Raw genomic sequence first — 13,020 nt, forward strand, 5'->3', positions numbered from 1 at the left:
AGGTGTACACACCATACATTGAAAACACACAACCCCCCCCTGAATTCTGGGAACTGTAGTTTCATAAACTGCTAGGAACTGCAGCTCTCTGTGTGTGGGTAAGCTACAGTTCCCAGGAGTCTTTGGGGAAAGCCATGCTTTCTTGCTTTAATAAATAGACCGTATCTACTGCTTTGATTGCAAGAAAACCTCCAATGTGCTTTAAATGTATGGTGAATATGCAGCTGTATGGTTCTAACCTCACATTGGAGGTTCAGAGGTGTGTGTGTGTGTGTGTGTATGAGTGGATGCTCACACAGGTTAAATAATTTGTGCATATTCTGCTATGTAAATTTACTTTTATTAAAATGTTTTTGTTTAGTCCCCCCCCCCCACTTTGCCTTGACTTGGGAACCTTCCCCCCAGTATATTCCTAAGCTTCCTACCACATCAATGCAAAAATAATAATAATTCCAGCTTGAGGATGACATGTGTTGATTGCAGCTTGTTCTCCAATGAAAGCTGGCTTTAACCCTCTAAACCAGGCATGGCCAAACTTGGCCCTCCAGATGTTTTGGGACTACAATTCCCACCATCCCTGACCACTGGTCCTGTTAGCTAGGGATGATGGGAGTTGTAGTCCCAAAACATCTGGAGGGCCAAGGTTGGACATGCCTGCTCTAAAGCATCATGGTTGTGCTAGCTGGGCTGAGTTGCAGCCCAAAATATCTGGTTAGTGAAGGCTGCTCTTAACTGTCAACCCGCAATTCCGTGGCTCCCTAGATCTTGACCTATCTCATAGGCCTTAACACTGATAAATCTCTTGGGATGAGGAAAGGAGGATGCAGAGCCAGGGGGAACAAGACTCACATCCTCAGTCACAAATTCCTTGCTCAGCCCGAAGTCCGTAAGCACCACATGTCCCTCGCTGTCCAGTAAGATGTTCTCCAGCTTCACATCGCGGTAGATGATGCCGAGCTATGGACAAGAAAGGGTCAGTGTTGAAAAGCTTATTGTGCAAATTCAGAGATCCGGGCTAGGCTGGCTTCCTGCTTTAACAACCTTCCATCTCAATGATCATTGCTGGATATATCGCATTGTTGAACACCAGAAATTGCTCAGCCCTAACGAAGAAGCATGCAAGCAGGATCTGCGTGCAACAGCACTCTTTCTCCACTTGTGATTCATTCCCAGCAACTAATATTCAGATGCACACTGCCTCCAACTGTGGAAGTGCAACATAGCAAAACTGAGCTCAGATGTGTTTCACTGAGCAGCAGTGATGAAGCTCCTTACATACACACAATATTTGTTGCAAAGGTTTGGCATGATCTGCTTCTTAGCTCTTGAAGGAAATGCCACCCTCCATGAGGGGTGGAAGGGATGTTAAAAGGTAGAGGTAAAGGTACCCCTGCCCATACGGGCCAGTCTTGACAGACTCTAGGGTTGTGTGCCCATCTCACTTAAGAGGCCGAGGGCCAGCGCTGTCAATCTGGGAAGGTAGCCCATCTAGGAGAAGGAAAACTCTATTCTAAACCTCCGCTGCCTTGCAGATATCTTTGGGAGAAGAAAAGGCTAAGGAGTAAACCCTACAGAAATCTGGAGTCCCTAAGACGATTGGATGGTGCCTTCCAGCAACTCCTGCAGCCAAGCTGGTGCCAAACGTATTGCTCTGCTCTCCTTCGGACCACATCAGTGAGTCCGAGAGGAGGGTCTTGTCGTCCAGGCAGCCCAGGACCTCAGTACACACTGTAGAGGTTTGCACCCTGGAGAGGTTACTTCTGTGCTGCAAACGCAGCAGTTAGACTTCACCCCCGGAGGTGCACTCCACTGTCTCTCAAGACAGACATGCCCACAATCCTCCATGAGTTTGCCTCGGAATATATTTAAATAATAAGTTCAAGGTCTTTGAATTAGAAAGGCCCAAAGTTCTGTTCCATTTACACAGCATTGACGCTACCTGAGTTGAGGCCTCCCACACACATGACAATAATAATGGTATTATCATTGTTGTTATACTGTACTGTATCACATTATTATTTTAAAGAACATCATCAAAGTACATAGCTCTCTGCAAAATAGCTCATGCAGAGCTGACCTTACGATTCATGCAGATCTACTCCAATCCACTCACTTCCTCAAACATATAATAAAGCCTATTCAATCAAATTTTTAAAAAAGAATAGACTACGAACAGTTGAAATATATTGCCGAAATATTAGTATTTCTAACAGCTTCATATGCATTTACTAATGTATTGGGTTGTAGCCAACTCAGTTAGTCATGGCCATTATTTTCAGTGGGTCTACTCTGAGCAGGAAGGGTATTGACGACAACCCATTTGATCCAGTGAAACTTCTTGTCGCAACAGTTTACAGGCCAAATAATCTCCAGCTTCATGAGATCAAGCCTTTGAGTGCAATGTCAGGTCCATTGTGCAGAATGTTTGATGAATCTTTGCAGAGTAACACAAACAAAATAAATGCAAATCCCTGTCCCAAGTAATTTACAATCTAAGGTGAGGAGCCTCTTTCTCTGTTAAGAGTTGCATGCCCTTAGGACATAGTTTATCAGGGGTCCACATACAGCTAATGGGCGGGGCCAGAGTGAAAAGAGGGTGGGCTATGCTCCTTTTCTCCCTCTCTTTCCTGCCGCACCTTTTTCTTTCTCTCTATGTCAACTCCTGGGTGGTGCTGTGGGTTAAACCACTCAGCCTCTTGGGCTTGCCGATCAGAAGATCGGCGGTTCGAATCCCCGTGACGGGGTGAGCTCCTGTTGCTCGGTCCCTGCTCCTGCCAACCTAGCAGTCCGAAAGGACATCAAAGTGCAAGTAGATAAATAGGTACTGCTCCAGCGGGAAGGTAAACGGCGTTTCCATGCGCTGCTCTGGTTTGCCAGAAGCAGCTTAGTCATGCTGGCCACATGACCCGGAAGCTGTACGCTGGCTCCCTCAGCCAATAAAGCGAGATGAGCACCGCAACCCCAGAGTCAGCCACAACTGGACCTAATGGTCAGGGGTCCCTTTACCTTTACCTTTACCTTTATGTCAACTCCTTTCCTTCATCTCATAGAATCATAGAGCTGTAGAGTTGGAAGGGACCCCTGAGGGTCATCTAGTCCAACCCCCTGCAATGCAGGACTCTTGACTAGAACATACGTGGCAGGTGGCCATCCAAACTCTTGAGGGCCAAATTAAGGTAGGCCCAGGGCTCCAAATCCCCCCTCCCAATCTGTAGTTTTGATTAGCAGCTAGGTGGAGAGAGGCAAAGCTATTGATCTAAGAGAGAAAAGGAAAGAAGTGGGGAGGAGAAATAGCTGTGGCCTTGAGTTTCAGCTGGTGGAGAAGAGTAAGAAGTGAAGATGCTCTCTGAAATGAAAAACTGCCTTATATGGTCAGGTTATTTGTCCATTCAGTTCACTGTGCTTTTACTCTGACTGGTAACAGATCTTCAGGGTCTCAGGTGGGAAGCCTTTAAGACCCTGGTGGCTGGTGCCCATTGGGAAGGCAAGGAGCCCAGTAGGAGGAGGAGCCAGAGTCAATGGCAGGCAAGCCAACTCATTCCAGTTTTTTGCCTCTCCTCCTCCTTGCTGAGTTCTACTTGGGGCAACAGGAGGAGGAGGAAGGAAGCTGACAAGCAATGCTACCCACGGGGCTGGATATAAGTAAGAAAGCAGGCAGATGAGGACTGGCTGAGGGGCAGACTGAGGTTGGTGGCTCCACTGCCTTGATGGACCAGCCTCTGTCGCTTTCATATCCACACCAGACATCATCATTATTATTATTATTATTATTATTATTATTATTATTATTGTCATCATCATCATCATTATCATTATCATCATCATTATCATTATTATTTTTGTACCCCACCCATCTGGCTGAGTTTCCCCAGCTACTCTGGGCAGCTTACAGCACATAAAAAATTGTAAAACGTTAGACATTAAAGATTTCCCGATACAGGGCTGCCCTCAGATGTTTCCTAAAAGTCGTGTAGTTAGTTGTTTATTTCCTTGACATCTGATGGGAGGGCGTTCCACAGGGCAGGTGCCACTACCGAGAAGGCCCTCTACCTGGTTCCTTGTAACATCACTTATTGCAGTGAGGGAACCGCCAGAAGGCCCTCAGAGCTGGACCTCAGTGTCCGGGCTGAATGATATGAGTGGAGATGCTCCTTCAGGTATACTGAGCCAAGGCTGTTTAGGGCTTTAAAGGTTGGCACCAACACTTTGAATTGCGCTTGGAAACGTACTGGGAGCCTATGTCTCCAAACAGTGACTAAACCTTACTCCTAGCGTAACTCCTCCTACCTACCTACCTGTGATCACTGTGATCGGGTGTCCTATATATATAATTATATAATTTAGTACTCAGCTAAGATATACTCACAAATAGCTGTAAACCATTTGCCTATCTTTTGAATCGACATTCATGTTTATTAAAGCATCTACTTTATCAAACTTTCTTTACCGGAATGCAAACAAAATATCTTACAGATCTCAGGAAGTTATGAATCATCACAGCATCTTATAAGCATTATTTGCAAAAAGAACTACAATTAAGAGTACAGATAATCAAATAGTTGCAAAGTTCAAGCAAACTGTGCTGTATTATTCAATAACTAATGAACCATATAATCGTTAAACTGCTAGCCTTCTTGAACAACTTCTTCCTTGCTTTCCAGTTGGTGAACTTACCATTTTGTCAAAAGACATTTGCCTAGCATGTTTTCTGCTGGGAGCTTAAGGTGGCTAGGCTGCTCTTGCCCTGTGGCAGGTGATGCTTGCCAATAACCCATAATCTGTGGAATGGATCCTGTTCTGTGATCAGAGCCCACCCATCCTGCAGCATCTGGTGTACATCCCTGTCCCAGCCCATCTCACACTGGCCAACCACATGCCTCAATGGGAAAGTCACAGACAGAAACTGCGGGCAACAGCACACTCCCTATTTGTGGCAGGTATACAGATGCACACTGCCTCTGATAACTGAACACCAATCACAATGGCTTCTTTGTCTGCATAAGATAACTGCTTCCAGCCTGGTGGAGTCCCTGGGGCCCTTCTGCGACTGCTGTTTGCATGAGGCACAGCTGTTGCCACTAGGAGTATCCCTCCTGAAATGGAGGGAATCTGGATGAGGATGGCAGTGGGGCAAAGCCCTTCGTCCCCAATCCAGATGTGTTATTTACTTTTTGCAGAGCATCCATGCAATTATAATAACAGCACAACCCTGCCTGGTTTGGTCACACCTCCCTCCCTTCCCACTTCTCACCTTATGCAAGTGTTCAAGCGCCAAAATGATCTCCCCACTGTAAAACCGCACCTCGTCTTCGGAGAAGTGGTCCCGTTGGTACAAGTGGGTGAACAGCTCCCCACCGCTCACGTAGTCTAGAAGGGAAGAGGGAGGCAAAAAGGTTAATTAATTCCCAGGGTCCAACCTGAAAACAATCCCCCAGCCCCCCACCTTCAAAATATTATGCCCTCCTCCTGATTCATGGCTTTCGACAAATTCTCAAAGGGGTTCATGACCAAAAGTGGTTAGGAATTCCTGTTCAAGATGACTTAGGACCAGGATACTTCAAGGACAGCCTTTTTCCAAATGAAACTGCAGTGTTATTTATTTATTCCTCGTAGGCCTTTCTAGGGGTCTCTACATCCATCTGAGATGAGGTATGTTATGCCTTTGGAACTCACTTGCCAGGGAGATATCTCTCTCACGCAACATCCTCTTTGTTATCTTTTTTTGTACCAGAGGGAAGCCTTCATTTTAAATTCACCCAGGCTTTGGGGGGTGTTCAGTTTCTGGACTAAAGACTTTCCCTGACTTTTTTTCCAAAGTTCTTCCATTACCATCGCCTTCTGTTTTAACGTATTCCTTATTACTGATGTTATTTTGTCTTTATGAATAAAGAGCTCCCCCCCCCCCGAAATTGATATGATTGTTGTCTTTTAAACAAATTGTCAAATTCATTAGAGAGGTTGTATACGAAAAGTGATATACAGATGCTTAAAACAAATATTTATCCCCCCCCCACCTTTCAGAGACCATGTTTATTTTAATTTTACTTCCCCACCCTCCAACCTCTAGTCCTTCTGTGTTTTATGCTGATTGTTATTATTTCATTGCTGGGATTTTAATTGTATTCTTATTTGGGGCTTGTTTTGTTCCTATTGCTATGCTTAATTTTTATGAGTCCCAGTTTAGGAGAAAAGAGGGATATAAATACATTAAATCAGTGGTTCCCAATTAGTGGTCCGTGGACCCCAAGGGGTCCACACAACCCACCCAAGGGGTCCGTGGCACCATTCACATAACAAAAACTACCATAGAGATATCAACATTTTCAAAAGTAGGGCGCCCACGGCTTGGCTTTTGAAAAACAGTGGGTCTGAAGTACTTAGCTAATTGGGAACCACCACAGTTAGCAGTAGAAGTAGTAGTACTGTAGTAGTAATAACAATAATAAGTATAAACCACTGTGTGGTCATTCCACCCCACTGAAAACGAGCATACAAAACCACAAAATAAATACATAAGTAAGACCATAACAAATATTATTTGAAACAGAATCATTGCCTCCCCTCATCTTTCCTCCCAGTTCCATGTCTGTCCGCCCCCCCGGTTTGCACCCCCACGATGCTCATACCTAGGATAAGGTGAAGCTTGGAGTCTGTTTGGAAGGCGTAGTGGAGCGTCACAAGGAAGGGCGACTGGCGCACATGTTCCAGAACCATCCGCTCAGTGCGCGTGTGCTCTGTTGTTTTGGCCTTGGTCACAATGGCCGCTTTGCGCAGCACCTTCATAGCATACAGCTTGCCGGCATCGTGACCGCTGAGCTTGCGAACCAGGAACACCTTTCCATAGGCTGGAGTTGAAATGGCAGATGGGTTAGGATGGCCATCCTCAGAACTGCAGCCCCCTTACTCAACCCCTACGCCTGCTATCTTGTGGGCATTAGGGGAAAGGCCTTTTAATCCAATCAGGCCTTTTAAAAAAAAAAAACACACACACACACACACACACACAGCCTTTGCTGCAGTCTAAATCTCTGGTCTCTCCTGCTGGCTGGGGTGGGGTGCGAGATGGGGTGGAGGTCTTCCTCCACCCAGCCTGAAACAGTTTTATCAGCCTCCATCTGCTGCATGACACCAGTTTCACTCCTCAGGTGCAGATCGCACTAGGAGTAGCGTATAGAAACCCCTGATGGCATTGGGTCCCAATCCATTTATCTTGGAGGTCGGAGGTTCCCCACTGCTACCCAGTGGCTGCCTCTATTTCCCATATTCTTAGTTCCATTGCTTCTTTTAATTGCAGCGTGTGGAAAGCGTTTGATTTGTGTCATTTGATGAATGTCTTTAAAGTATTTACACTGTGCCTTTCTATCAAAAGTATTCAAGGCAGCTAACAGAAACAGCACAGTATTATTTAAATAAATAAATAAATAAATAAAAATTATAATTATAAGACAGGAACATCAAATAAGGGAGGAGCAAAGCAGTGTCCTTAGAAGGCTTCAAGCTTCTTTTTCCTCAAATGCCTGACAGAATTGAACTGTTTAAATTTGCCACTGAATGGAGAGAAAGCTGAGTACCAGATGAACCTATCTAGGGGGGCGGATTCCATAAGCCTGGGTGCCACCACTGAGAAGGCCCTGTCTCCGATGGTGGGGACACCCAGCGCAGACCCTTCATAAGAATGAAACAGCTCTGCCAGATCAGATCCAAGACCCCATCTACTCCTGCATCCTCTTTCCCATAGTGGCCCATCAGATGCTCCAAAGAAGTCCAAACGCAAGCTGAAGCAACAAATAACCTTTTTCTGTTGTTATGTTCCCAGCATTGGGTATTCAGAGGTAAAGTGCTCTTGAACATAAGAGCTCTGTTTAGGTATCATGATGAATAGCCATTGTTAGACCTCAGCAAGGAAGCAGGTCCATATGGCGAAAGCATGCTTAACTCAATGCTATTGCTTTAGAAAAGGGGTGGGGAATTCTCAGGCTCAGAGGTTAAGTATGGCCTTCCAGAACTACCCCCCAGGTCACACCCCTCACTGACCTCCCCCCAATTCCCCCCAGGGGTTTTTGCATGGCTGGAATGTGTTCTTGAACCCCAAAATGCCTTCTGCTAGTCAGGATGAAGGGTAAAGAGGGCAGATGAGTGCAGAAACTAGCCTAATGTACAAACATAATATTTACATCTGTTGACCCACCCACCCCACATATGGCCCTCAGAAGGTTGCCCAGAAAGGAATATGGCCCTTGAGTTAAAAAAGGTTCCCTGTCCCTGCCTTGAAGAATATCAGCAAGTAACTCCAAAGAATTTCATTTTTCCACCTTCAGTTTCTGACCACTTTAGAAAACTCGGCCTAAATGTATGCCATCTTTCGTTTCAAGCTCTCTGTCAGTCATCAAAATATATTTTTGCAACACTGCTTTGTTTTCGACTTCTGCTTTACAACTTTGGTTTTCTTATTGATTGTTATGAATTTGTGTGCAGTATTACCTCTCCCCCAATAAAACAGATTCTATTATACAGCTGCTTTCGACTCACCTCCAGTGCCCAGGACCTTGAGTAGTTCAAAATTCTCCATGCCAACTTTCTCCTCATGGCCTGTCAAGTTTGCTGTTGAGGGAAAATTCAAAAACATACACTTTTCAGGTGGGAAGAACAAGTTAGAGCTGGGTGGGTGTGGAAGGAGAGGCTGAACATCAGGGAGACCTTCAAGACCCCTTTCCTGACTTTCCAGCTTTCCATTAAAAATGAAAAGGATAAAGAGTAACAGTGCAAACCTAACCTTGTCTACTCAAAAGTAAGTCCTATTCAATTCAGTGGGGTGCACTCCCAGGTAAGTGGGATTAGGATTGTAGCCTAAGACCCCAGTCCAACTAACACTGGTCACGATTTGACTCCCACTGAAACGAGTGGAACAAGTTCATCGCCAACCTCCTTGCTTTCAGTGGGCTCCACATCATAAACCTATACTGTACAGTACATGTCTACTCGAAGGAAAGCCCTGCTGAGTTCAATGGGACTGACTCCCAGGTAAGTGCAGAAAGATTGCAAGCTTAGGACTGGATCCAGGGTTGGGTTGGTCCTAATCAAAGACCCACTGAAATTAACTAACATGACTGAGGTCCATTCATTTCAATGGATGGACTTATGCGACACCACCCCTAGTCTTCACAAACTTCAGTTGGATTGGGGTCCACATAGTTTACTTAATGGAGACAGAAGGGCCAGGCATGGGGGTGGGCAGTGTGAGCCATAATCTTCTCAGTTACTCATAAAGAAGTTAAATTTGATTCTGCCTTCTGGCATTCTGGGGGCCTATTGCTATTACAAGTATTAATAATAAATATAATATTATTAGATACTATATCTTAACCGGCCTTCAGCACAAGGTCCCAGAGCAGGTTACAGCAATGTACCATTACAATACTGAAATAAGCTAAAACAATTTATATTCAGAAGATTTACAAAGTGTTACAAGAGACTGGTGCTTATTTTTTCCGAACAGTATTGAAGTGATTTAAGAGGAATGAAATAACTTTTAAATTAAACATGCTGGCCCATTTTTTAATGAAGGTGATCACTATTTATGTATGTATGTATGTATGTATGTATGTATGTATTTAACAACTTTCTAGAAAAGAAAATTAGAAAAACTGACAGAAAGCATTTACCCTGGGTATATATTATAGTGTGTTGAAAAAATACCTTGGGCTGTATCCAACGTTAGTCCTGCTCGGAGCAGACACATTGAAATGAATGGACCCGGCTAACTTCAGCCTACTATTTTCAATAGGTCTACTCTTGAGTGGAATTTAGCGGGATACGGCCCTTCGGATCTTACGAATGATGCGTTTTGCTACACCCGTTTTCCCGAGTGTCTACACTTAGGCCCAACCACCAGGACCCACCACAAAATCTCTGGCTATGGGGCACGGGGGCGGGCATTGTGCCAATGGTGCTGAGCCACTTCTGGCCCTCCTTCTCCTCATGGCACACTCCCTTTGCTCTCGCACGGCACCCGTCCCCACCCTCTTCCCTGGGGTTCTCGGGTGCAGAGGGGAGGAGGCCCCATTTCCGGCCTATGAGTCACAACTTGGCCAACTCTGAGAGGGGGGGGAAACGGGCCCGCACTTGCCCACAGGAACACCTAGCCCAAGAAGGCCTGCCACAAAAACACAGCCGCTACGAAACACCCTCTTTGGGGCTGCCGCCCGGTGGCTTATAGCTTACAGTGTTTTCCAATTCATTGCTAATTTCACATTTATGGCCACATCTTCACTTTAAAACAGGGTGCTGAGGGAAATAGTTCCCAGGAATATTTGGGGGGGAGCCATGACAGTTGCAGTGGAATCCTGGTGCTTTAAATACATGTGGATGTGACCTATACATGGGTATCAATATTTTCTTAGTCTTATATGTCATGCTTTAAAAAGCAGTGTGTGTTTGTTTGTTTGTTTGTGTGTGTGTGTTTGCCTTTAATTGTTACCCTCCTTATTTTCATCCCCTCACAAATAGCTAGTTTTGTTTTATTTATTGGCTAAAAGCATCTCACTAAATAAGAGACCCAAGTCTCTTGAGTGCATTTAAAATACAGTTGTCTCCCCATAGGTTCTCCTTAAGAACCTGCTTTTAATGCCAGCAGCCTCAGCTCTGTTACCCTGGTGGGAGGAAGGGTGGGCTATAAACTGAAATAACAACAACAGTAACATTCACTTGGAGCATGCGCAGAGTACATCTGCCATCAAGGAGTTTCTAGCAAATACAGTTTGCAAGCAGACAGGTCCCCTGTTTTCCTGTTATATAAAGCTCTCTCTTTTTTTTTACGAGAAAATATTCAGGGGAAGATCAGGTGCTATACAAATCGCCTTGCTGGATCAGACCAAAGTCCATCTAATCTGGCATTCTGTCTGCAAGAGAGGCTTCTGGGAAACTCAGCAGCAAGGCATGAAAGTATACCGCCTTCCTCACAAGCAAGGCCTGCTCTCTGTTCTCAGCATCTAGTACTCAAAGCTATACTACTTCTCAACATGGAAGTTCCACATTTGAGTCAACACCTTTGCCCAACCAGGTGCCCACCAGATATTTTGGACTACAGCTGTGCTAGCTGGGACTGATGGGAGTTGTAGTCCAGAGTCTGAAGAGCATCAAATTAGCAAAAGCTGCTATAGACAACTCCACTTTAAAACCCACCTGGCTTGCCCTAAACTGGGGTGCATGGAGGAGGAGGGAGGGCAGCAGTTAACTATAGCTTACGCTGCCTTGTGCAGTTACCTGTATATGACTGAGATATTCAAGTGCATTTGAAGGAGAAACGAGAGGGGATGGAGTGCATTTCAGGTCATGCATAAGGAAGTGACATGGCCCGACAGACAGTGTGATTGAGCAACTCCTAACCTTCGCCCAAATTAAGACATTTGTCCCAGCCTGGCATGCAAGGTACAGTTAGGATGCTGCTGCCAGACTCTCACATTCTGCTTCTCATATGCCAAAAGGATTGAGAAACATGTGCCTCTTGTGCGCGGTGTGTGTAAATCAGGCGTGGGGAACCCTTGGCCCACCCAATGTCCATAGAATCATAGAATTGTACTACAACTCCCATCCGCTCTAGCAAGCATTGCCAATGGCCAGGAATGGTGGGAGTTGAAGTTCAGCCACATCTGGGGTAAACAGCCAAGGTTCCCCACGACTGATGTAAATGGTTTTTAGTCTGTCAGGGTCTCTGTTTCTCATCTGTACAATGAACAGAAAAAAAGGCTTTACACACACACACACACACACTTACTCCAAGAGTGGTATCAGATACCATGTTTTATTTATGCCAAGGCTCAACCTTTCTTTTATTTTTTAATGGTGGGTGCTTTGCCCTGGGATTATGCAAATCAACAAACGAAAGTACCTCTGACGGAGGTGCTGGGGAAGTGTGGTGTAGTGGTTAAGAGCGGTAGACTTGTAATCTGGGGAACCGGGTTCGTTTCTCCGCTCCTCCACATGCAGCTGCTGGGTGACCTTGGGCCAGTCACACTTCTCTGAAGTCTCTCAGCCCCACTCACCTCACAGAGTGTTTGTTGTGGGGGAGGAAGGGAAAGGAGATTGTTGGCCGCTTTTAGACTCCTTTGGGTAGTGATAAAGCGGGATATCAAATCCAAACCCTCCCCCAAGATGCTGTTGGACTGCAACTTCTATCATCCCTGACCACTGACCATGCTGGAGGGGGTTGATAGAAGTTGGGGCCCAACCACATCTGCGGGACTCAGAGCTGTCCCACCCTTGCCTTAAGAGCAAAGACCTTTGCCTCATCATCACAGCACTCACCAACACAAAGTTGTATCTGGAAGTGAAAGGTCAAGATGTTTGGATCAGAAATGGTGGCTTCCCTGCAAGTTTGCATGCAATCATTGGTACCAACTACCCTTTATTATTCGCTATTTCCCCACCCCTCTTTAAATGGAGGATGCACGGATGCTGAAGATGGCCAGATCGTTTTAAGAACCCCTCTCTTGCAGCGAGCCGACTTTTTTTTCAGTGGGGGGAGGAGGAGAAGGAGCAGATTTCTTACTCCAGGCAGCCTTCGCCAGTACACTGTTCTCACAAACACACACACACACACACACACACACACACCACTTCCCACCACCCACCTGCCAACCGCCTCCAGCCGCCCCTACGGCTCCCTCCCCTTGCCCCCACCTGCCAATCCAGGCGGGGGCGGGCTGGTGATTCAGCAACACCCACCCCCACTCCAGCTGGGTCGGGAGGCGGGGCGTGCATAAATTAGGGGCGGAGCTCCGCCACTTTGAAAGATAACACTCTCCCAGGCCCTCGGGTGGGATAGGAAAGGGTTTTCTTTCTCTTTCTCGACTCCCGACGTCTCTCCGCAACCCCAGGCGGGTCTAAGCGTTGCCCAATCGCGCCCTCTGTCTCTCGGCAAAGGTCTCCGGGCACAGCCGAGCCGGGATATCCGCTCTCTTTGCAAAGCTGGCTGTTTTAGCAAGGGCAGAAAGCAACTGGTGTCTCTCCTCCTCCTCCTGC

At 46.0% G+C, this 13,020-nt stretch overlaps 1 protein-coding gene across 2 annotated transcripts in view; it reads right to left on the reverse strand.

The window, feature by feature from the left end:
- Nucleotides 1–13,020, reverse strand: part of RPS6KA4 (ribosomal protein S6 kinase A4) — a 38,602-nt gene that overhangs the window by 24,422 nt on the left and 1,160 nt on the right. For both annotated transcript variants that reach the window (XM_028711239.2, XM_028711240.2), the window contains exons 2-5: nt 8,530–8,601; nt 6,627–6,845; nt 5,252–5,367; nt 850–957 (exon numbers count right to left, since the gene is read on the reverse strand). In XM_028711239.2, coding sequence (XP_028567072.2) covers nt 850–957; nt 5,252–5,367; nt 6,627–6,845; nt 8,530–8,601 — 515 coding nt within the window. The remainder of the gene's footprint in view (nt 1–849; nt 958–5,251; nt 5,368–6,626; nt 6,846–8,529; nt 8,602–13,020) is intronic.

This window comes from Podarcis muralis, chromosome 16 (genome assembly GCF_964188315.1).
Source record: "Podarcis muralis chromosome 16, rPodMur119.hap1.1, whole genome shotgun sequence".
Taxonomy (NCBI): domain Eukaryota; kingdom Metazoa; phylum Chordata; class Lepidosauria; order Squamata; family Lacertidae; genus Podarcis; species Podarcis muralis.